This window comes from Chanodichthys erythropterus, chromosome 11 (assembly GCF_024489055.1).
Source record: "Chanodichthys erythropterus isolate Z2021 chromosome 11, ASM2448905v1, whole genome shotgun sequence".
Lineage (NCBI taxonomy): Eukaryota > Metazoa > Chordata > Actinopteri > Cypriniformes > Xenocyprididae > Chanodichthys > Chanodichthys erythropterus.
In genome coordinates, this window is record NC_090231.1 from 3781238 (window position 1) to 3805636 (window position 24399).

Here is a 24399-nt window from a genome sequence, read left to right on the forward strand (position 1 = left end):
TTGAATGGCTTTGACGCACATGTTTAGCTAGCTAACATACCCTTGTATTTGAACAAAATAGCTACTCGCAATAGACAATAATAGACCATAAAACATGAAAGAGAACTTACCCGGCAGTGCAAGAGCATGACTGGTCCACAAGGCTGTGCTGGTTGCATTTGAGGTACAGGTCATGGGGTTTCTCAGACTTCGCTTGAGACCGGTAAGCATTAGCCTCGATAGTAGTCGTGTCTCCTTCATTTCGTATTTTTATATTTTGAATGTATCCCTCCACTGCATACTGTAACCCCTTTTGCCTCGATCTGGAGGATATCGCAGAGGTATTGCTCCAAAAAAGGTCACTGACAAGCACGGGTATACCTCTTCCCGTCATGGCAATCTGTCGCGCTGGTCGTGTAAGACCATTTGTTTGTCGGACGTAGCAACAGTAAGTAAGGGGGGCGGGGCTCGGCGAAAGGCTAATTTGATGTAGACCTATGTGTAACAGAAGAGGCAAAAAGTGTTTGTTCACAGTATTTGTATTTATTTAAGATATTGTGATGTCTGTTTCAAAAAAGTCTTGCAAAGTGCACAGTGCCTGAAATCATACAATTTCTGGACTTCTGGAAATAACAGAAATACATATACAAAACGTGATGATATGACGTAGCCAGCCGGCTTGTTTACGTTTTTAACCAATGATATATCAGATATTTATTTGACACCGCTTTCAGACAATCGTTTGTTTGACCAGATCTTACGGCATTAAACGCTATGCTGCAGCGTCCTAATAAAGATTCTAGAGCGGGTTTTTTAGGCTGATTCAGCGCAACTCCAAAAGGAGGACAAATGAGTGTTTATGAGGGGGCTTAAAATCTCTCTCTCTCTCTCTCTAATATATATATATATATATATATATATATATATATATATATATATATATATATGGGTGCTGGAAGTTGGGCAACAGTTTGACGGTTGACCAGTCGCGCTGCTCTTAAGGATCCAGTCCTTTGATTCCCTTAATTTTCTCGTCATATCTCGTCTTTGCATTAGGATTTAGTTTTAGGCGGTATGGTCCGACAATGTTTTCTTTAGCCCGCTGCATTTTGTAGGATTATATTCTGTTTATCACGCTAATTTTTAATTATTTTCATGCCAGAACACTAGCCTGCAATACCAGCCCATGTAAACTGGCCAAACATACCCATAATTCTTTGCGTTCTGATGACGTTGCCACTCAGTTGGTCACATGTCTTAGCGATCTCGATAGTAGCAATTGCTACTCGTGTCGACATTAATACGCTGACAAAGTTATATTCAGAATTAAAAATATTTTTATACCACTTTTTAATGTGTGTTTGTGTAAAGGTGTTCACGAGATACCAACCTTTAGCGAACTTGCTTTCAAAGTCGAACACTCGTTCTCATGAAGACGCGGCGTGCACTGACGGGAGGGGCTGTGTGTGTGTGTGTGTGTGTGTGCGCGCGCGTATGTGAGAGACGCAGGGAAAGGAAATGCAGCTGAACGTTATTTGCTCTATGAAAGACATTGATAACGAAAACTAAGGACATTTAATCTATAATTTTATTTTATTTTAGTTAGTTTTGCCAAACACACATTGCAGTTTTAGTAAGTTATATATATATATATATATATATATATATATATATATATATATATATATATATATATATATATATATATATATATATATTTGTAGCTTTAACTCAGTAAAATAAAATACCCAAATTTAACTTTTAAAAAGAGAATTTATTTTCTTTACCAAAAATATGGAAATGCTTGGAAATAGTTGCAAAGCCAACCTGTGAACCATTACATCCACCAGAACACTTTAGAATAATGGTGAACAGACTTTCAGATTCTTGTATTGTTTATTGTTTTAAAATAAGAAAGAGACTAAAACTAAAACTTGGCAAAACCAGTGCTGCATCAGCTGTTAATGAAATTACTTTTGAGGCAGTAAATTGGGGGAAAACACATGTTGGACCAACTTTTGAGACCATTATATATAATTATATATAATATATGGATATTATATATAATATATGGAGCTTCTTGTGTGTTTATAATATATTACAACGCATTGCATTAAAATCACAATAAGATACAGTATCTCACAGAAGTGAGTACACCCCTCACATTTTTGTAAATATTTGATTATATCGTTTTATGTGACAACACTGAAGAAATGACACTTTGCTACAATGTAGTAGTGAGTGTACAGCCTGTCTAACAGTGTAAATTTGCTGTCCCCACAAAATAACTCAACACACAACCGCTGGCCACAAAAGTCAGTACACCCCTAAGTGAAAATGCCTAATTTGGGCCCAATTAGCCATTTTCTCATGTGACTCATTAGTGTTACAAGGTCTCAGGTGTGAATAAGGAGAGGTGTGTTAAATTTGGTGTTATCGCTCTCACTCTCTCATACTGGTCACTGGGAGTTCAACATGGCACCTCATGGCAAAGAACTCTCTGAGGATCTGAAAAAAATAATTGTTGCTCTACTTAAAGATGGCGTAGGGTATAAGAAGATTGCCAAGACCCTGAAACAGAGCTGCAGCATGATCGCCGAGACCATATAGTGGTTTAACAGGACAGGTTCCACTCAGAACAGGCCTCGCCATGGTCGACAAAAGTAGATGAGTGCACATGCTCAGCATCATATCCAGAGGTTGTGTTTGGGAAATAGATGTATGAGCGCTGCCAGCATTGCTGCAGAGGTTGAAGGGGTGGGGGGTCAGCCTGTCAGTGCTCAGACCATACGCCGCACACTGCATCAAATTGGTCTGCATGGCTGTCGTCCCAAAATGAAGCCTCTTTTAAAGATGATGCACAAGAAAGCCCGCAAAGAAAAGTGTGTCTTGCCTACAGTCAAGCATGGTGGTGGGAGTGTCATGGTCTGGGGCTGCATGAGTGCTGCCGGCACTGGGAAGCTACAGTTCACTGAGGGAACCATGAATGAGCAGGGCATGATCTCCTCTCTTCAGAGATATTTGCCAAATTACTTTACTGGTCTGCATAATACAGAACAATTTGTTGTGACCGCGGATCTATGCGAACTGGAATCATTATGATAATGTTTTATCTATACATAGGGAGATATGGGCCTTAGCAGGGGATAGTTTGTCATGGCATCATAGATGAGAAGTTTCAGGTTGTGTTTGTGTAAGATATGAAATTACAAACAAAAGTGAAAGCAAAAAATAACTGTGTATGCAAGTCTGTCCACTAGTCTCCACCCATCACCATGATAGCTGGGTATATAACAGACATGAGCATGTCAGTATAAAATATCTATAAATATCACTGTAATAACTTCTACACGTGAGGAAACTCTTGAAGGTGAGCAAGATATTCTGACCTTTTTTAGACAGTGATATGGTATCATAATACAAATTGTGAAGCCTGTTAATTAAGTATTCAAACAAGTTAATAGGGGCACCATGTTATAATTTTGAAACAATGTTATATTGTTGAATTTGAAAAGCAGAAATTCAAGTCCAGATTCTAAGACATAAACTCTAATTTTATTAACACATTCAACTTTATTAAAGAAAAAAAAAAAACAGTAACAGTAACAGTTGCATTACACCAAAGTAATCTATACAGTTTAAAAAATAAATGACAGAATGTCAATCATTACTGTCTATCATTACTGCATAGAGACACCATGTTTTTATTAATATCGACACTAAAAAAACAACCGGTTAAAACCACCATTGTTGGGTTACTTGGCAACCCAGTGCTGGGTTATTTTTGACCCAGCTTGTTAGGTTTTACACATTAACCCATTTGCCAACATATTTTTGACAGTGCTGAGTCACATGGCTTCATATTGAAGGCTATTCATTTTAAACAATAATGCACTCTAAAATCTGTTACATACAGGCTAGGAGAAGGACAGTTTATATTATAATATTTTTATTAAATTACAAGTCTATCTTTGACAATCATAAAATGCTCAAAACATTTAGAAGAGGAACTGGCAGCAGCAGATTCAGAGAAAGAAACAATCTTGTCAAATAAGATGACTATCTTATGCAAATGTTCATGTTTGCAAAGTTTAGGAAACAACTTTAAAAAAGTAGGTAATCTAAGAATAGGACACAATCAACTCTGTGTGTTTGTTTGTTTTCAAAGTGTGTCAGTGAAACTATGCTGACAAACAAACAAACAAATGAGCAAATAAATAAGTGTTTGCATTGACAAATAAAATGTTTTTTATTATTATTATTATTATTTTTAGATAAATGGATCAATGGTAGTATTATCACAAAACTTGATATACCTTTAAAATTCTAGATTGTACTTTTTTTCTGGTGTCAGACAAAAACAGAAATCATCCTCCACAGACCAGTGTAACACTTTACAATAAAGTCTTGTTTGTTAACATTAGTTAATGCATTAACTAACATGATATAAACAATGAATGCATTTAATTTGTAAGTACATTTAATCTTTGTTAATGTTACTCAATAAAATACAGTCATTCATGTTATTTATTTTTTAATAATGTATTAGTAAATGTTGAAAATAACATGAACTATTATAAATGCTGTAGAAGTATTGTTCATTCTTAGCTCATGTTAACTAAAGTAGTTAACTAATGTTAATGAAACCGTACTGCAAAGTGTTACTACTCCAGTCACTCTTTAGAGTTCCCTCATTCTTTAGAATAACAGGTGTTCAGTTCATGATATCATATAAATAAATCTAATGTATATTATTTAGGAAGATTTCATTTTATCAAACCTGTCATGCACATGTTGTCATTTTGGAATTTGAAACATAGATATACATTTTTGCCCTTAATGTTTTAATTTTTTCCTAGAAAGTCCATGCATTTATACTGCCTTCTGGTGTTAAAAGATTTGGTCAGATGTAGGGTTGCAGAGAAACTTTCTAGAATTTTTTGGACACTTGCCAGGATTTTTGGAAATGAGGAGGAGAGAGGGAAACACACACACACACACACACACACACACACACACACACACACAGACATGCACAGTATAATAGCCTACAGCCTCAGGCATAACCGTATGAGAGAAAACTCCCCCCTCCTTTTGTGGCTTCTTTTATTCTGTATTTTAATAAAATGTCAATTTTTATTTTTTTATTTATTTTTTTTTTATTTTTTTTTTCCCCCCCACAGACAGCCAGGACTGGGTCTATTGGACAATGGGCAACAGCACCAGAAAAGTTGCAGACATGTCTACTAAGAGGTTCGAAGTTCATCCTTTAGAGAATAGCATAAATGCTTGTGACAGTAACATTTTTAAAAAGTGTTTTTTAGTATTCATGGGGAAGCAGATGTAAACATATTGTAGCAGATCATCATTGATGTTTCAACAGCTAATGTTTACATTTGTTAGCTAGTGTGCTAGCAGCTTTCAACACTGACCCAGAATGTGCAAAACCAAGGCGTTTTCTCACCAGCTTATCTCTTTGTCCACATGGTTGTTTGACATGTTCTAAGACACGTTATACAAGCAGTCGTGTTGTTGCAACACTTCTACAAGCAATTCCTCCATCTCTGCTGTTCAACGGACCCGCATAGCAGCTGTTTTTTGGTCGCTGTTTTAGTGTTTTATTTCAGTTCTCTCATTGGCAGTGTTGGGGAAAATTACTTTGAAAAGTATACGCCTTACAATACTCCGTTACTCCCTTAAGGAGTAACTAATTGCGATACTTTTTAAGAATAGTAATGTGTTACTTTACTTTTGCGTTACTTTTTCTCACCTGGGCTGGGCTTGTTTTTTTATTCGCTTTGGTACTATTTTATACATGTAAAGTATATTTTCAAAACTGATATACCGAGTTCACACTGCACGGTTTTAGCCCTGATTTTCACTCGCCGACAGATTTTGCGGAATTGCTGACAAATGCCTGAATCTGATGCGATCTGAGAGAATCGACGATGTGTCACCAACGCCGATGAGATATTTGGCATGCTAAATATCTGGACCTGTCTGTGATTCAAAATCCTGCCGTGTGAAATGTGTTCTGACAGAAAATTACATCAGCAATGACCTACAGCCAATGAGAGGGCAAGATACAGGGCAGCGGAAAGTTCGGGGAGGAGTAGACCACAATATCATTATTACACACAAGCTTTATGATTATATCAAATATAAACAAATCACAATCATTTGCTTGACAAGCCGCAACAGTAGCTCATTGTAAAATCATGTAGTTACCTCTAGCAACTCTCTTAGCAGAACACACTAACCTTGATCCCACGTCTCCTTAACCATTTCCTCCTCCATAATCTTTTTTTTCTTTTTCTCCTTTTCGCTGCAAATCAGCACACAGACAATTTGGATCGCAAGCTTCTTGCGGGCTATTATTTTTAATACCAATACCATATACCATTATTTTGCCGACTACGTCATTAATCTTAAAAATAGGGCCAATATGATTTCAGTATACACTAAATATTTATATTTGTGATTACTTCTTACTGCTAACATTTAAAAAAAAAACTTTCCTGGGTTAATATTAGCTTAAATATACTTAACACTGCATTTTAGATTCATGTGCTAACTGGGGCATTGGGGTGCTCATTGGCGCCCCGTCCAGCTGGTGGCGCACTTTAAGTGACCGTGTAGATATTGATGCTGTTGATAAAACATAAAATGACATATCGGCTATAGATGTTGCTTCTTGTTGTAAATTGATCATTGGTCAAGTAATTTTATTGGTAATTTAGAAACAATTTACTTGTTCAATTCAATTCTCAGTTGCTATAACATTTCCAGTTGTACAATCCTCAAACTTTAAAGAAGAAAGTCAAACAGTGGCTGTTTCTCAATTCCAAGAATGCAGAGAACGGACTTGCGTTCTCGTGGAGTCCGGTCTTGGCAGGCGACCTTGAAAGAATGAACTCGGAAGGACGCGAGGACACAGAACGCATCATTTGAGAATTGAGATGTGCTGCGATCTTGTTGTTCATCTGACTGACCCAGGATCCTATAAGTAGCGGCTAATACACAATAAATGTAACATAACATCACAAACAAATGTCATAACCTATTAAAAGATTTCTTTCATATTATTATAGACATTGTTTCCATATAATTGTATAACTTTTTATTTTACCACGTGTATTTATGAAAATGAGTAGCCTTTGTGTTACATGCTTTGTCAATGTTAAGATTATTTTTTATATGCCAATAAAAATACTGCAGGCTTTCTTCAGGTTATCACTTTATTAAAATTAAGAAAAACAAACGGACAAATGTTTACTTTCACGAGCCGTCACGTATGTGAGCTTGTAGCGGAAATCTCATAAGTGAGAACGAGAACTTTAAAGTTGCAAGGCTTCCGTATGTCGACTGCCCGCAGCGTCTTCTGGGATTTTTAACGGTTCGATTCTTCAAAGAGCTTAGAACCCAAGAAGCGACACTTTGATAATTTTTGGGTAACAGCCACTAGATGGCTCTCCGGAAGCGCGGCCGCCATTATGGGGTGAAAATACTAACTGGACCATTGAATCCTTCGCATCTTACGCTCCCAAAATCTGCGAATTTCACTGCCAAATCAGAAGCGCAATAGCACAGTTTTTTAAATTAAGTCACCAGTAAATTGTATGGCTCCTACAGTAAATGTTGTATTGTCTTATATATGTTTTATTTTACCAGTTGTGGAATCCAACCATTCAACCATCTGAGTATTTCCATTTTATGCAACTTTACACATTTATTAATAGTAAATTAATAATTAATACATTTAAGATCATCATGTTTGCAGCGAACAATATGTTTCAGACCTAGTGGAGTAATAGTAATAATAATAATATCACTAGGTCTGAATTTAAATATATTGTACGTTTTAATGGATCACGCTACAAACATAATGATCTTATAATACATGATGCATTGCTGTGTCCGGTATCCCATAATTCACACTTTTGTATACTTTTGCTTTAACAGACATTAGACAACACTGCAAAATGCATGTCTGATGCATGTCCTTAATTTAATTTCATATGTTGGTATTAATTCAGTGTTTATAAGCCTTTTAAAGAATTTTAACCCAAACTGACTGAGTTTCTAGAGAGCAAAGGTTTTGTGAAAAAAGTGGAAGACTTAATCACAAAGTGTGTAAAATAAACTGTAAAAAGGATTTGATGATCACTAGATCACTTTGAAGATCACTTTTATTCTGTGTTGTCATCATTCAGGTTGGATTTCAGCTTTAATATACGTTTTTTTTTTTTTTTTTTTTTTTTTTTTTTTTAACAAAGCAGCTGATATTGCCATAGAAACTAGTGGATTTCCGACTCACTTTCCCACAAAATGGTGGAAAGGCAGGACCGCTGCTGGGTGCCGGTGTTGCAATGGAATGTTCTATTAAAGGATTAGTTCACTTTCAAATGAAAATTTCCTGATAATTTACTCACCCCCATGTCATCCAAGATGTTCATGTCTTTCTTTCTTCAGTCGAAAAGAAATTAAGGTTTTTGATGAAAACATTTCAGGATTTTTCTCCATATAGTGGACTTCAGTGGAGCCCAAACGGTTGAAGATCAAAATTACAGTTTCAGTGCAGCTTCAAAACGTTCTACACGATCCCAGATGAGGAATAAGAGTCTTATCTAGAGAAACCATCACTCATTTTCTAAAAAATAATAAATAAATATAATAAATATATATATAAGTTTTAACAATAAATCCTCATCTTGAACTAGCTCAATTCTTCTTCTTCTCTATTAGAATTCCAGCAGTGTAGACACTGCTAAGTGTATTACTGCCCTCCACAGGTCAAAGTTTGAACTAATTGTTATATACTTGCACTAGCATTGTATATGACAATTTAGTTCAAACTTTGACCTGTGGAGGGCAGTAATACGCTTAGCAGTGTCTACACTGCCGGAATTCTAATAGAGAAGAAGAAGAGAGCTAGTTCAAGATGAGCATTTATGGTTAAAACGTATAAAATGTTTAATTTTTTTAGAAAATGAGTGATGGTTTCTCTTGATAAGACCCTTATTTCTCGCCTGGGAATGCAAAAACCTTAAATTCTTTTCGACCGAAGAAAGAAAGACATGAACATCTTGGATGACATGGGGGTGAGTAAATTATCAGGACATTTTAATTTGAAAGTGAACTAATCCTTTAAGTGTCACTTCTTGTTAGTGTATATTCTTTGGATTCTCTCAAGTTTGCATTCGATGTATCCTCGATATCAAGAACACATCTGGGTACTTTCATGCGTCCTCTCTTCTTGCGTTCTTGAGTATTGAAACTGAACTTCGATGGTTGATGATGACGTAGAGCAAGAACACAAGGACGCAAGATCACTGAAGAACGCATATTGAGAAACAGCCAGTCTCTTCAAAACTAAACTACAACTTAAAAGATAATTCAGACTTCAGTTTCAAATGATTCACAATTCAGTTTATTTGTATCATTTTTTTTTTTTTTGTCTACAGACAATGCGTTTCAATCATTCAATGACATAAATCAAGAAACCTCCTTTAAATCACTTTAAAGGAGATGCACACCCCAGTGAGCAGAATGCTGAATTTGTGTTTGCAACCTGTATAAATCGAAATAGTGTTTATAGTTCCCTTTCAGTCGGTCACGTTCGACGTACGTCAGTAGTGACCGACGAATTGGGATATCGCTTAGAGAGCCCTATCATCTTCGTGTAAACTAAAACAAGCCAATGGAATTGGCGTGCGATATTTGCATAATGCGCACCGCCCCCGACAGGTGTATATAAATAGGAAGCAGATGCAATCGCACTCTGTCTTTCGCTTCGGAGCCATTCACTGGTGTCCTGTTTTAGAAGACTCCTTTCTTCGTTTGTTTTATTCTAAAACATTGCCTCAGAAGAGGATTTACAGCGAGCTTTCAGTGCTGGTGAAAGGGCACGTTCAGCGAGGGCGCGAGTCTCCGAGGAGCTGAGCTATAAGCTCGAAAACTGCTGTTTTCACAGCAACACAAAGAGTGTGTGCGTGTGTAGCGATTTGGGCCGGTTCCTCGGTGTGTCAGGGAGTGGTGTACCTGACACATCGCGTCGCTCCCTGGGTGCTTCAGCACGAGTGAGTTGACTTCCCCTTCTAAAAGAGCTTTACAGACGAACCCTGACAGTATGTCATTTCGTCTGTGCGTTAATGGGTGCGGTCGTTCCCTGGTCCCTGCTGATGGGCACAATCGTTGCATCTCGTGTTTGGGCATTCTGCACGCTGAAGCAGCTTTTGTGGATGGTTCATGTTCCCATTGCGGGAACATGACTATCGCGATGCTGAGGTCGAGACTCTCCTTCCTGAAGTCTCAGGAAGCGGGGGTCCCCTCTCCTATGCTGCGTACGACCGTTTTTTCCGGCCCCGGGAACCGGAATGACGGTACGGCGCTGTATAGGAAGGGTGACCGGAGGATTACGGTCAGGGCTTCCCCGCCGAGCGGAAACGCTCCTCGGGCCCCTGCCGCCTCGTCAGCACCGCAACCCATCGTGCCACCGTTGGTTTCCGCTGGGCCCTCTACGGACTGTCCAGCCGTTACCTTTGGTGTGCTGGCGGCGGATCGGATGTCGATCGCTGCATCGGAAGGTGAGCCTGAGTCCTCGGGGGAGGATTCGGACGCGCTGCCGCCTGGGACGGTAGCGTTGCCCGAGTCGGATCCCGAGCTCACGGCTGTACTCTCCCGGGCCGGCTTGTGCGTCGGGCTTGAGTGGAACCCTCCACCCTGTCCCGGCCCATCTCGGTTGGACGATTGGTACTTGGCGGGGGGTCGCGCTGGTCAAATCCAGCGTCCCGCCCCAATGCCTTTCTTCCCGGAAGTACACGATGAGGTGACCAGGTCTTGGCAAGCTCCGCATGGGGCTCGTACAGGGCCTGGTCCCTCGTCCGCCTTCACCTCCCTGGACGGCGGGCTAGCCAGGGGGTACGCGAAGATCCCGCCAGTCGAGCGGTCTGTTGCGACGCAGTTGTGTCCAACGGCCGCTGGCTGGCGCGGTGAGCCGCGTCTCCCGTCCCAGGCCTGTGAATTCTCAGCCGGTCTGACTGAGAAAGCTTACAGTGCCTGTGGGCAGGCTGCCTCTGCCCTGCACGCGATGGCCCTTTTGCAGGTCTATCAGGCAAAAGCGCTGTCGCAGATGCCCCAGGAAGGTCCTGACCAACAGCTGCTTGGGGAGCTGCGCGCTGCCACTGACCTTGCCCTCCGGGCAACGAAGGTGACAGCGCGTTCTGTTGGCCAGGCGATGTCTACTCTGGTAGCCCAGCAACGCCACCTCTGGCTGACCTTGGCAGACATGAGGGAGACCGACAAACATCGGTTCCTGGATTCCCCCGTGTCTCCGGTCGGCCTTTTCGGCGACGCGGTGGAGAGCTGTGCCCAACAGTCCTCCGCTGCACAGAAGCCGGCTGAGGCTATCAGACATGTCATGCATGGCTCAGCCTCAGCCCGCTTGTCGCCGAGGGCGCCCGCCTGCGTCTTCCTCCGCCCCTGCTAAGTTGGCAAAGCAGCAGCCTACACCAGCCAAACAGCAGGGTGCCGGGCGCGGACGTGGACCTGGAGCGGAAGGTTCCTGCCCTTTGGGAGAGTATTCCATCTGCTCTCCCACCCCCGGAGGAGGGCCGGGGGGGATTTTGTGGCGGCTGTCCATCTACCGCCGCTGGCTCTCCGGAGTCCAGCGGTACCCACTTTGCCACAAAAAGAGCAGTTTCCTCAAACTCCAGGTCACAACAGGGGGTGTCTGCCAGTGTGCCAGACTCCGCCTCGCCGCTGACAGCTCCGTCCCCATTCGCCAGCAGGTGGCAGTGTGATGGTGCAGACCGCGTCCTGTGCGCCGTCTCCCATGCACACTGCTGCCTCGCAGAGTCCGACCCCACTCCGGGCCGCCCTCAAGCCGTCCGAGTCGGGTCCCTCTCTGCCTTGCTGCCCCACCCCCGGTGCGTCTGTGGTGCCTTTGGTCCCGCTGGCTCAGTGTCTGGAAGCGTGGATAGCGCTCCCCAGCCTGTCCAGTGGGCTCACTCGTACTATCAGACTCGGCTATGCGATTCAGTTCGCCCGGCGTCCCCCGGTCTTCAGGGCTGTCCACTTCACTCAGGTGTCGTTGGACAGTGCACCTGTTCTCCGGGTGGAGGTTGCTGTCCTCCTGGCGAAGGATACAATCAAGCCGGTCCCTCCAGCCGATATGAAGTCAGGGTTCTACAGCCCCTACTTCATTGTACCGAAAAAGGGCGGTGGGCTACGGCCAATCCTGGACCGTCCCCAGGATTGGTTTGCAGCAATAGACCTGAAGGACGCGTACTTTCATGTCTCGATTCTGCCTCGACACAGACCCTTCCTAGGTCGGTCTGTGTTCGAGGGTCGGGCATGTCAGTACAAAGTCCTACCCGACATGGTTGTAGCTCCCAGCCGGTTGGGTCTTCAGGTCAACTGGGACAAGAGCAAACTCGCCCCCGGGTAGAGGATCTCTTGTTTCGGTCTCGAGCTAGACTCGGTCGCACGGACTGCGCGTATCACCGAGGTGCGCGCCCAGTCGGTGTTGAACTGCCTGAGCTCGCTCAAGTGCAGGACAGCGGCTCCACTGAAAGATTTTCAGAGGCTCCTGGGGCATATGGCATCTGCAGCCGCGGTAACGCCGCTCGGATTGCTTCATATGAGACCGCTTCAACACTGGCTCCGCGGCCGGGTCCCGAGATGGGCGTGGCAGTGCGGCACGCTCCGTGTCCCCGTGACACCGAGCTGCCGTCGCACCCTTGTCCGGTGGTTGGACCCTTCGTTCCTGTGGGCCGGAGTACCCCTCGAACGAGTGTCCAGGCACGCTGTGGTCTCCACAGATGTCTCTGCCACGGGATGGGGGCCACGTACAACGGGCATGCAGTGACAGGTCTTTGGACGGGGCCTCAGCTGCATTGGCATACCAATTGCCTCGAGTTGCTAGCGGTTCGTCTTGCGCTGGCCCGCTTCAAGGAGCTGTTGTCAGGCAAGCACGTTCTAGTCCGCTCACTAAGCACTGCGGCCGTTGCGTACACCTACCGTCAAGGTGGTCTACGCTTCCGTCGCATGTGGCAACTCGCCCGCCATCTCTTGTTGTGGAGTCAGAAGGATCTGAGGTCCCTTCGGGCCACTCGTGTCTCAGGTGTGCTCAACCGTGCAGCCGACGAGCTGTCACGGCAGCATCTACTTGCGGGCGAGTGGCGGCTCCACCCCCAGGCGGTCCAGCTGATTTGGCAGCGTTTCGGCGAGGCCCAGGTAGTCCTGTTTGCCTCCCCGGAAACTGCCCTTCGCCAGTGGTTTTATTCCCTGACCGGCGGCACGCTCGGCATGGATGCCCTGGCACACAGCTGGCCCCCGGGTCTGCGCAAACATGCGTTTCCCCCAGTGAGCCTTCTCGCACAACTCATGTGCAAGGTCAGGGAGGACGGGGAGCAGGTTCTGTTAGTGGCTCCGTACTGGCCCACTCGGACCTGATTCTCAGACCTCATTCTCCTCGCGACAGCACCTCCCTGGCCGATTCCTCTGAGGAAGGAGAAGAGCCTGACTCAGAGACGGGGCACCCTGTGGCACCCGCGTCCCGATCTGTGGAACCTCCACGTGTGGTCCCTGGACGGGATGCGGAGGTTCTGAGTGATCTCCCGCAAGCGGTCGTAGACACCATCACTTCCGCTAGAGCTCCTTCCACTAGGAACCTCTACGCGTTGAAGTGGAACCTGTTCGTCGAATGGTGCGCCTCTCGCCGAGAGGACCCCCGATCATGTTCGGTCGGATCCGTGCTTTCCTTTCTGCAAGATGGGTTGGAGCGAAGGCTGTCTCCCTCCACCCTCAAGGTGTATGTTGCCGCTATTGCCGCACATCACCATGCAGTTGAGGGTAAGTCCCTGGGGAAACACGATCTGATCGTCAGATTCCTGAGGGGGCCAGGAGACTGAATCCTCCTCGCCCTTCCTCCGTACCCTCTTGGGATTTGACCCTGGTTCTCACAGCTCTCCGGGGTCATCCCTTCGAACCTTTGCAATCAGTCGACCTGAAACTAATGTCTCTTAAGACGGTTCTTCTGGTTGCATGGGCTTCCCTGAAGAGGGTAGGGGATCTGCATGCATTTTCGGTCGACGAAACGTGCCTAGAATTCGGGCCCGGTGCTTCTCACGTCATCCTGAGACCCCGGCCTGGATACGTGCCCAAGGTTCCTACCACTCCCTTCAGAGATCAGGTAGTGAACCTGCAAGCGCTGCCCTCGGAGGAGGCAGACCCAGCCCTAGCTTTGCTCTGTCCCGTCCGCGCTCTGCGCGTTTACGTGAATAGAACGCGAAGCTTCAGGACCTCAGATCAGCTCTTCATCTGTTACGGAGGCCAGCAGAAGGGAAAGGCTGTCTCCAAGCAGAGGATGGCCCACTGGATAGTGGATGCCATCGCCTTGGCGTACGAATCCCAGGGCGTGCCTTGCCCGCTCGGGTTGAGAGCCCACTCCACCAGAGGGGTGGCCTCTTCCTGGGCGCTGGCTCATGGCGCCTCGCTGACAGATATCTGTAGAGCTGCGGGCTGGGCGACACTTAACACGTTCGCTAGGTTTTATAGCCTACGTGTAGAGCCGGTATCCTCGCGTGTACTCGCATCCACTAGTCGGTAGACGTGTTGTACCCGCTCTAAGTGTCGGCTTGCAATGCCATTCCCGCCACTGGCCGGATACGTGCATACTTTCACTCCAGTCGTGTTCCCCGCTGGCGAACCCTGTCGAGTTCCTCCGCCTCCCCCTTCGGCTCGGACATTGCGGAGTGTCTGATGCCAGGCCTACATCCGTCGCTGATGCTGTCTGTTGGCTGGGGCCCATATGTCGTGACCCCTCTACGTGAGCGGTCCCATATGTGTATTTTCCACGGTTTAAAACTCCCTACGGGCCGAGTCCGTGTCTTTCCCTTAGCAGAGCCAGCTCTGCTGTCACCTGTCAGATGAGTCTCCCCCTAACCAGGTGGAGCCATCCCAGGGACTCCATATGCGTACTGCCCCCCCCGGGCCAGTCCATGTGTGTATTTCCCACATAAACTCCTCCCCCATTGGGTAGGTAGTGGTCTCCGCAGCGTCCCTTACGGGTTCGCTTCCCCAGTGTGTCTAGTTTACTTAGTGGGTAGTGGTTAAACAACAGTAGACTCTCTCGGTGTAAGCTCGCCCCCTTCACCGCCAGCCGGTGCTATGGGCGGCTGAGCTTGCGCTGGGCACTGGAAGGGGTTTCGTAACTGTGGCGCTTTAGTTGGGATCCCAATTCGTCGGTCACTACTGACGTACGTCGAACGTGACCGACTGAAAGGGAACGTCTCGGTTACGTATGTAACCCTCGTTCCCTGAAGGAGGGAACGGAGACGTACGTCCCGTCGCCACAGTTTCTGTACCCTCGCTGCAGTTCGGACACCAGTTGTCTCCTCAGCGAAAAACAGAGTGCGATTGCATCTGCTTCCTATTTATATACACCTGTCGGGGGCGGTGCGCATTATGCAAATATCGCACGCCAATTGCATTGGCTTGTTTTAGTTTACACGAAGATGATAGGGCTCTCTAAGCGATATCCCAATTCGTCGGTCACTACTGACGTACGTCTCCGTTCCCTCCTTCAGGGAACGAGGGTTACATACGTAACCGAGACGTTTTGAGATTTTTTTTTTTCATAATACAAATTGTATTATGCTTTCTATGATATTTGACTGGATTTTAGTGTCTAAGCAATTTAGAAAACAATAATGTCTTGAATATTATTTCTGACATTGCAGATATTCATCTCAACAATGTACACGAATAAGGAGAGGTAAGAACAGTGTTAATAAAATAAGACTACAATCAAATCTGTTTAATATGTGTTAACATGCTATAGTTTTTATTTATTTATTTATTTGGTAACACTTTACAATAACAGTACATGAATAACCATGAACGTGCATGAATAACCAAATGGCACATGATTATTTAGCCATTAATTACATAGATCTGTCTAATCAAATGTGGAAAATAGACTAACTACCACTAATAAATTTAATTTGATCTAAACTGTTTTCTGATTTTTATAGTTCATTTACATTTAGTCATAGCTAAATAGTCATAGGCCTAGTTTATTCCCGGAACTAAAGTATGTAGAGTTTGTTTCTGGCGGGACCTTCATTAGTGGCGCACGCTAGGTGTTCTCTTGGCGCGTTTGTTGTGTTGCTGGCATTTTAAACTAATAAATGTTGACTGCTTTGGTAAGCCGAATTAATAATTAAAGACATATTTACATGTATGTTTTATTGGGGTTTTCAGGAGGTTATGTGCAGTTATTAACTGTTTTTTGAATTTTTTTCGTTTAAATGTATATGCTTTGATTAGCATTAGCTTGTGGACGCGCGCTATTTTACATGTAAGTTAAATGTGCCTTATGTGTGTCTTTACAGGTATGTTTATGGCTTGCTTTCAAGTCCATATATGTTTAATTATGTAAATAAAAATAAAATACAAATACTTTTTATTTTAGTTTTTTTGTACCGGGGTGTAAAGGAATAAGGATGGCACTCTATAGTATTTATTCATATATTAGTTAATGATGTGTGATATGTGCATCATGTCATGACTTTACTTGAGGGGGCACAATCATAATTAACTCATTATTAACTAACCATATACTAACATCAACTAATGGTTTGTTAATGTATACTTATGTCATGACTTTACTTGAGGGGGCACAATCATAATTAACTCATTATTAACTAACCATATACTAACATCAACTAATGGTTTGTTAATGTATACTTATGTCATGACTTTACTTGAGGGGGCACAATCATAATTAACTCATTATTAACTAACCATATACTAACATCAACTAATAGCTTGTTAATGCATACTTATGTCATGACTTTACTTGAGGGGGCACAATCATAATTAATTCACTGTTAACTACTTACCAAATTCAGCTCATGATTATCATTAACTTACTATCAAATACACTTGTACTAACACACTTGTACTAACACAACTATATAAGTATTCAGCCCAGTTAAGTGATGTTGTTTGACTTTTCAAAAAGTCAGAGAATGGAGGTACAGTATGATCACGGCCTGCGTCTGGATGGAGAGTGAACTTCTGAATCTGATCCCAGCAAATGCTCCCTGACCTTAGTTCATGTTTCCTGTTTGGTTATTTTTTTGGGAACCTATTCCTCAGGAACTGTTGTAAGTCACAGTAGTTTAGTTTGATAGGAAAGAATATCACAAAATAGATTAAGACCTTTTAAGATAGTGTATTTAAATAGTGTATTTAGTATTTTATATGTTTGATAAGGAGGGTCAGTGAAAATAATTACAAACTAATGCTGTGCCTTTCAGTAATGTTTATAATGAAGCTGCTGATGTCAGTAGTTTAAATTCTGACAATAATAAATTGTTTAAATTTATTTCAAAGTCCAAATATGTATTATTCCTTCTTATAGAGACTGTTTGATTTAGTTTACCCAAAAGTTAATTAATGCATTAATTATCAAACATGTATTAACGCGTAGTTAAGGCTTCTGTTTTCATGCATGAATCCCTATGACTCCTGTCGTAGTTAAGGATCACTCTTCATTAGTTCATATCTTAACTAATCTTGAGTTCATGTTGAAGTAACTATTAACTCAGGTATTAGTTCATGGTTATTCATGTACTGTTATTGTAAAGTGTTACCATTTATTTATTTATTTTATCAGTATTCAGAACACTATTCACTCACCAGAGTGTCTTTTTCTAATAGAGTCTAAACCTGCAAGAAAAATTGTTCTCCTTGGAAAAACAGGAGATGGAAAAAGCAGCAGTGGAAATACAATTCTCAATAAAGAAAGATTCACAACTGAATCTTCACCTGAATCTGTAACAGCTGAATGTGAAACAGGATTTGCGGTGGTTGATGGAAGATCAGTCACAGTTATAGACACCACTGGAATCTTTGATACACGTCTTGATGAGGAAGTCATCAAATCTCAGATCATTAGATTGATTACTGAATGTGCTCCAGCTGTTGATGCCCTAGTCATCGTTCTAAAAGTTGAAAGGTACACAAGACAAGAAATAGAGATTCTGGATAAAATTGTTGAATATTGTGGAGAGAATACCTTTAAACATGCAGTGGTTTTATTCACTCATGGTGAAGAACTAGATGGTCAAACTATTGAAGAATTTGTGAAGAAGAGTTCAAAACTACAGGAGCTTGTTGATAAATGTGGAGGTCGCTGTCATGTCATTGACAATAAACACTGGAATGACTGTCACTTAGGGTACAGGAGCAACAAGGTCCACATGAAAAAACTGATGGAGACCATCGACATGATGGTGCAAGAGAATGGCTGCTACACCAATGAGCTGATGTTAAATGTAGAGGAAGACATTGAAGAGGAGATGAATAGTATGGACACAATTAATTTGTGTCCAGAAGAGAAGCGAGAGGCAGCGAAGAAGATTGTTTATAAAAAATATCTCATTAGGTGTGCAGGAGCGACTACAGGGATACTGATTGGTGCTTTTATGGGAATCGGTGTTGCAGTGGGATCTGTCGTGGCTTTACTCAGAGCGCCTAAATTGACGAAAGCATTCAAAACTCTGGCCACAACTGCAACTGCAACTGCAACTGCTGTAAACACATTAGCAGATAAAGCAGCAGCAGCAGCAACAGCAACAGGAGCAGTAGCAGTAGCAGGAACAGGAGCAGCAGCAGTAGCAGGAGTGGTGGAGGCAGGGATAGTAACAGGAGCTGCAGCAACAGCAGGAGCAGGAGCGGTGGAGGCAGGAGTTGCGGCAGGAGCCGGCATCGGAGCAGCAGCTGGTACAGGAATCGCTGCAGGTGTCATATTTGGAGCTGCAGCTCTTGCAGGAGCTGTTGGAGGAGGAATCACTGGATACAAATCAACAAAGGAAGCTGATTCTGTGTCTGATGCCATTAAGATATCAGCTAAAGTTAACTATAAGAATGCAAAAGAGGTTGTTAGAAAGGCGGAAGAACTCCCTTCTAATGTTTATAAGAAGCTTCAGTAGAATTTCTTGTTATGATTGAAATACAACAAATTGTTGTTGTAAATTCAATGTTTTCATTTGTAACCCTGGACCACAAAACCAGTCATAAGGGTATTTTTTTATTTTTTTAATTGATATTTATACATCATATGAAAGCTGAATAAATAATGTATGGTTTGGTTGATGTATGGTTTGTTAGGATAGGACAATATTTAGCCGACATACAACTACTAAAATCAAAATATTGAGAAAATCACCTTTAAAGTTGTCCAAATGTCCTTATCAATGCATATCCACTCACAAAAATATTTTTTGATATATTTATGGTAAGAAATTTACAAAATATCTTCATGGAACATGATCTTTACTTAATATCCTAATGATTTTTGGCATAAAAGAAAAATCAGTAATTTTGACCCATACAGTGTATTGTTGGCTATTGCTACAAATATACCCATGTGACTTATGACTGGTTTTGTGCTCCAGGGTCACATTTTACAATTTCCTTACAGTTTAATTATATTAACGTAAACTGAATCAGTGATACCAATCATTAATTAAATATCCATTCTTGTAAGTCGGTTCTTTCTCTCCTGTAAATTGGCCAGACGCGTTTGCAATACAGTCTGAATCAATTTGCATTTGTTCAGACCGCACTCTCACTCCATCATCTGTAGTGATTCGCTCAGAATAACCAATAGGGCTGGGACAATACGTTGATTCTTGATTTGCAATAAAAATAATCTGGAGCGATTCTAATATTTTCAAAAGCAGCGTCATTCTCTCTCAAAACGAAATGAAGCTTAGTTTTTAACAGCAGATGGCACTGCGTGCTTTAGAAACACCCATACTCTGCTTGCTTCCAGTTCCTTTACACACACCACTTAAACCTAAAATAATCATTCATAAAGTTCAAAAAGTGAATTACAAGGGTGTGTTTACATTCATCTGGAATCTTAAAAGCATTCTGAGCCAAGGTGCAAGTATATTTAACCACTTACATGACTCAGCTGAATGCTCTTCAGCACTCTTCTTTGTGAACATTTGAATGTGTGGTTAAAACTAGCCTATAGTGCCATCTGCTGTTAAAACTAAGCTCAGAATCGATCCAGAATCATTGCACCATGAGTACAGAATCAATGTATTGTCCCATAATAACCGATAGTGTAACAGAGCTGGATGAAATGGATATTCACCTACAAACAACTGATACAAACTTTCTGACAGATAACTTTGGGAAAATTTAGATGGCCTACTGCTGTGTGTATATAAGCAGCAATTCAAAAGTGTTTTTGTGTCGACCCACAGTTTTTTTCCATTGTTTTCCTATGTGAACATGCATTAGGCTTTGGCCTTTATTGCTTTTTTTTTTCATGTTTTAAATTGTTTAAAATGTTACTAAACACACAGTAGACCTACTTTTGTTCTGCTCGTGTGTAATGTTCCTCTCATCGTTTGGTCTAAAGTGTCTCACATCTTATAAAAGTGTTACATGAATGATAGATTTGTAGATTTGTTTAATATGAGCAAATATTAAAATTTCTTAGAGTTATTAAGTCCCCTATGTGCAGACCATCAGATGAACTGGATACTAGAACAATGCGCTCTTGCAAATTATAATTAATGAAGGACTGTGCATCACGTGTCTAGACATTATTTTGTTGCATTGCTCACTTTCCATTAATTGTACCTTCATTGCAAGCAACATTGTGATGTGTAACAAAAAAAGTGATTGTAAAAGAGTGATTGGTTCACATTGCATGGCCCAAAATTGAGTCCAAAGTTCAAGTACTACAAGTAAACATACACAAAAATATTTAATGATTGCTTGATTTGGACATATACAAAATTTAATTGCTAAAAATCCAACAGTTAATTTTACCTAAAATGTATTCTTTTGCATTTGCATTGCACAAACAAATTATGTTTAAGATATGCTTAATATTTTATTACATTTCAATCAACATATTTAAAGTACATAATAATTATATTGATCAGTTTCAATATACTCAGAATATACTCAATATTCTTCATCTTTAACAACTTTTTGACATTTCAACACAAGCAGGACACAATTAATCGTACAAACAGAAATCTTTTTCCTAGCATTCTTTGCTACAGATTGTACAAGGAGAGTAAAGGAGAGGTATTTTGTGTATTTTTGTGTATTTATCCCACACGATTATAGGAGGGGTCTGTTATTGTTTTGATTTATGGGGTTTTCTGTAGTTGTAGTTTTGGTGAAAGCAGAGCCAGTGGTTAGGTCAGGGATGGGTCAAGACTATAAGCTGCATGCTCTTAGTTACACATGTATGCACTTTTAGTGGATCACTTTTATGCCGTTTGTTAAATTGCTTTCTTCGAATGATTTGAGTTACTTCAACTTTTTGAGGGGCTTTTAGTTTAATTGGTCATGTACTAAATGTAGTTATATCTACTTTTATTTTTACTTACAATTACTCAATTCATAAGATATAAAGTAACATATTAGGTTTAAAGATTATAGTACAATGAAGATGTGATAATGTTGTGATTAGTGGGGCACCTCATGCTAAAGGCTGTTGCCAATTGTTAATCTTAACCTTACTGAGTTTGTCTTAAATTGATTTTGCATATGTCTTACTAGTTCCGATCCACAGGTTGAGGAGAGCTGTCCTTTTTGTGGAGTACAAGAAACTGGCTTCCATTTTTTTTTTTTTTTATTGTGTGAAATTACAGCCATTATTTTATAAAATGGAAGAATGGTGTCAAACCTTGGGGAAAATATTTATACCTGCAAGGTTAATTTTTGGGCCAAAGTACAGCAGACGTAAAATGAGGAGTCATGTTTTATTAAACTTCTTATTTGGGCAAGCAAAGATGGCTATATGGTTGTCAAGAAAAAGTAAATTGAATGATGAGGGATCAACTGATGCTATATCAATATTGAAGGGATTATGAAAGTATAGTTATTGTGAGTTAATAAATGATCTGCAAATATAAATGGGAAGTTAATCAATGCTTTGTGAAGTTGACTCTGGTGAAGGCTTACAAATTTATATTTGAGTAACTACATTTTGTAATAAAGAGACCTTAAAAGTCAAAGTCTCTTTTTTTTGTTCTTCTTGTTCCTCTTTCTTTCAGTGATTCTTGTTCTCATCAGCTATCTTCAATAATGCTCAGTCATCACATAATTATCTCATTAACTTCAGTGTTTCAGTGTTACATTTAACAGCCTGTAGTGTGCACACTGAGTAGTGTTCATTACATCTGAGCTAGTCCATGTGGTGTATACATGGAAACTGAGGACAAAACTGGCTGGGCCCCAGGTGGATAGGCCAGGTCAAGCTCATTTGGGCCCCACATAGCTGTGCTGGCTGGGTGATTATCAGTCCAGGATCTGTAATATTCAGAATAACATTTATGAGACAAATAAGGTGCTGAATAAAATTTAGAAAGAAATTGAAGAGGTGAAGCAGTAACTGGGAATCATAGCTAAATTTTCAGGAGAAGGTCAGGAGAGCCATGAACATGACCATTATTAATAATCTAGAATGCATACAGAAACCACTTTACATATGCAAAAAAAAAAAAAAAAAAAAAAAAAATGGTATAAGATCCCTAAAATGGTATCCCTAGAACATATTGCATCAACTGCATCTTAAAAGGTAATTACTCATCAGAACTTTCAATAAACAAATGATAACCATTTTAAGCTACATTTTAATTTTTATAAACAAGTCACAAATCCAATGTTTACTTGTTCCCAATTTAGTGTGGATTTTTATTTATGTATTTATTTGTTAATGACAAATATGTCTGAAAAAAGTAGATAGAAGTGTATGAATATAGATGCACAGAATTAAATGTATTTATTAAAAGAATAAATTTAATGTTTGGTTATATAATTTTTAGTTTGGCAAGCAACCACTTTTGTATGATTGCAAAAGATTTGAATTACAGTTAAGGAAGATAGATACAAAACAAATTAGAAATTTACTAATGGAAAAAGAAACAAACACAATATTAAAGTCTACTATGAATTATATATATTTAAAATATATAAAATAGTAAGTGAAGTTTGATTCACAGAAATGAGCAAAAATGTCACTTAGACTCATCTGTTCTTGAGCGTCATCTGGTGGTCAGCAGTGATAAAATGTCTTCATACTTGTTAAAGCCTGTATCTTACATTTATTGTGTTACACTCAAAAAAATGATGGGTTAAAAGCAACCAAAGTTGGGATGGAAAATAGACAAACCCAGCAATTGGGTTGTTTTAACCTAACGGTTGGGTTAAATGTTTGCCAAACATGCTGGGTAGTTTTATGTAACTCAACCATTTTATAAAAATTACTGTATTGCTTGCTTAAAATGAACCCAAAATATGCTGGAAATTAACATTTATTAATATGTTTAATAAATGAACATTTATTAATAAGATAATAAATAATAAACAATAATCATTTACTAAATTGCTGATTAATAAATGTACACCTTTTGATTATTATTGTTGCCTCTAGCAATTATGTGTCTGATTTTTAATTTCCAACCTATTTGGGGTTCATTTTAAGCCAGCCAATTAGTCATTTTAAAACAATAGTTGAGTCAAATAAAACCCAAGGCAGGTTAGGCAAACAATTAACCCAACCGCTGGGTTAAAACAACCCAATTGCTGGGTTTGTCCATTTTCAACCCAATTTGGGTTCTTTTTAACCCAGCATTATTTTTTTAAAGTGTAGTTCAAATAAACTACTTATATTTGATTTTATTTTTCCTCCATCATACACTTTAGCCTCATAGTAGCCTACTATGTTTGGTTACTAGGGAGTGACTTTGTAGCCACCATTGATTATACTCCAAAGGCTGCTTGTGAGTATAAATTATATAAACCAACCCTAATGCCTCTATAACATATGAATTTGAAAATATCCCTCTTTGGTTTTGGGTTGCTATGGTGCTCAGCAATGGTTGCTAGGGCGTGGCTCGATAGTTTCACAATGACCCTGCAAGACTGATTGGTTGCCAGAGTAAAATGAGCCCACCTCCATGTCTCTATAACACTGTGCTCCAAAGATATCCATCTGGGCCTTGTATAATGTCAGTCTATGGAATCAGTAGCTTGGGAGGCCACCTCTCTACTGATCTACAGATATAACTCTCAACTTTAGCCAATGGAATTCTTATGGGTGGTTGCTAGGGTGCTGAATCAACAAACAAAATCAACAAAGGACTCTTCAAACAAGTAATAAACACACATACAATATACAATGAACAATATCAGGACAAAAACAGCGCAATAAACCATTCACAAGCAAACAACCAAAAAGCAAATGAGAACTGAGCAAAACAGCTGGAAACGAGGAGGAGATATGGGGTTTTAACCGCTGATTGGCAGCGTGAACCAGGGACGTCATCAGAGTGACAGGCTAATGGACCAATGGGATCTGGAACACAC

General features: G+C 41.0%; 1 protein-coding gene across 2 annotated transcripts; it reads left to right on the top strand.

Moving 5' to 3' along the window:
• The first annotated feature begins 3261 nt into the window (after positions 1-3261).
• On the top strand, positions 3262-22288 carry LOC137030270 (GTPase IMAP family member 4-like). Of its 2 annotated transcripts, XM_067400481.1 has the most exons (4): positions 3262-3349; positions 5163-5232; positions 15723-15757; positions 17710-22288. In XM_067400481.1, exons 2-4 carry the CDS (start codon positions 5189-5191, stop codon positions 18981-18983), a joined length of 1353 nt encoding a protein of 450 aa, XP_067256582.1. In that variant the 5' UTR covers positions 3262-3349; positions 5163-5188; the 3' UTR covers positions 18984-22288. The 2 variants fall into 2 exon arrangements, with proteins under 2 accessions (XP_067256582.1, XP_067256583.1); XM_067400482.1 differs by lacking the exon at positions 3262-3349 and having other exon boundaries at positions 5044-5232.
• The last annotated feature ends 2111 nt before the right edge of the window (positions 22289-24399 follow it).

What these genes read in the sequence shown, in the direction of transcription:
- LOC137030270 (XM_067400481.1), top strand. Translation starts at nt 5,189, where the DNA reads ATGGGCAACAGCACCAGAAAAGTTGCAGACATGTCTACTAAGAG. An exon ending in GCAGACATGTCTACTAAGAG is followed by an intron (nt 5,233 to 15,722) that starts GTTCGAAGTTCA and finishes CTGACATTGCAG; the next exon opens with ATATTCATCTCAACAATGTA. An exon ending in ATGTACACGAATAAGGAGAG is followed by an intron (nt 15,758 to 17,709) that starts GTAAGAACAGTG and finishes TTTTTCTAATAG; the next exon opens with AGTCTAAACCTGCAAGAAAA.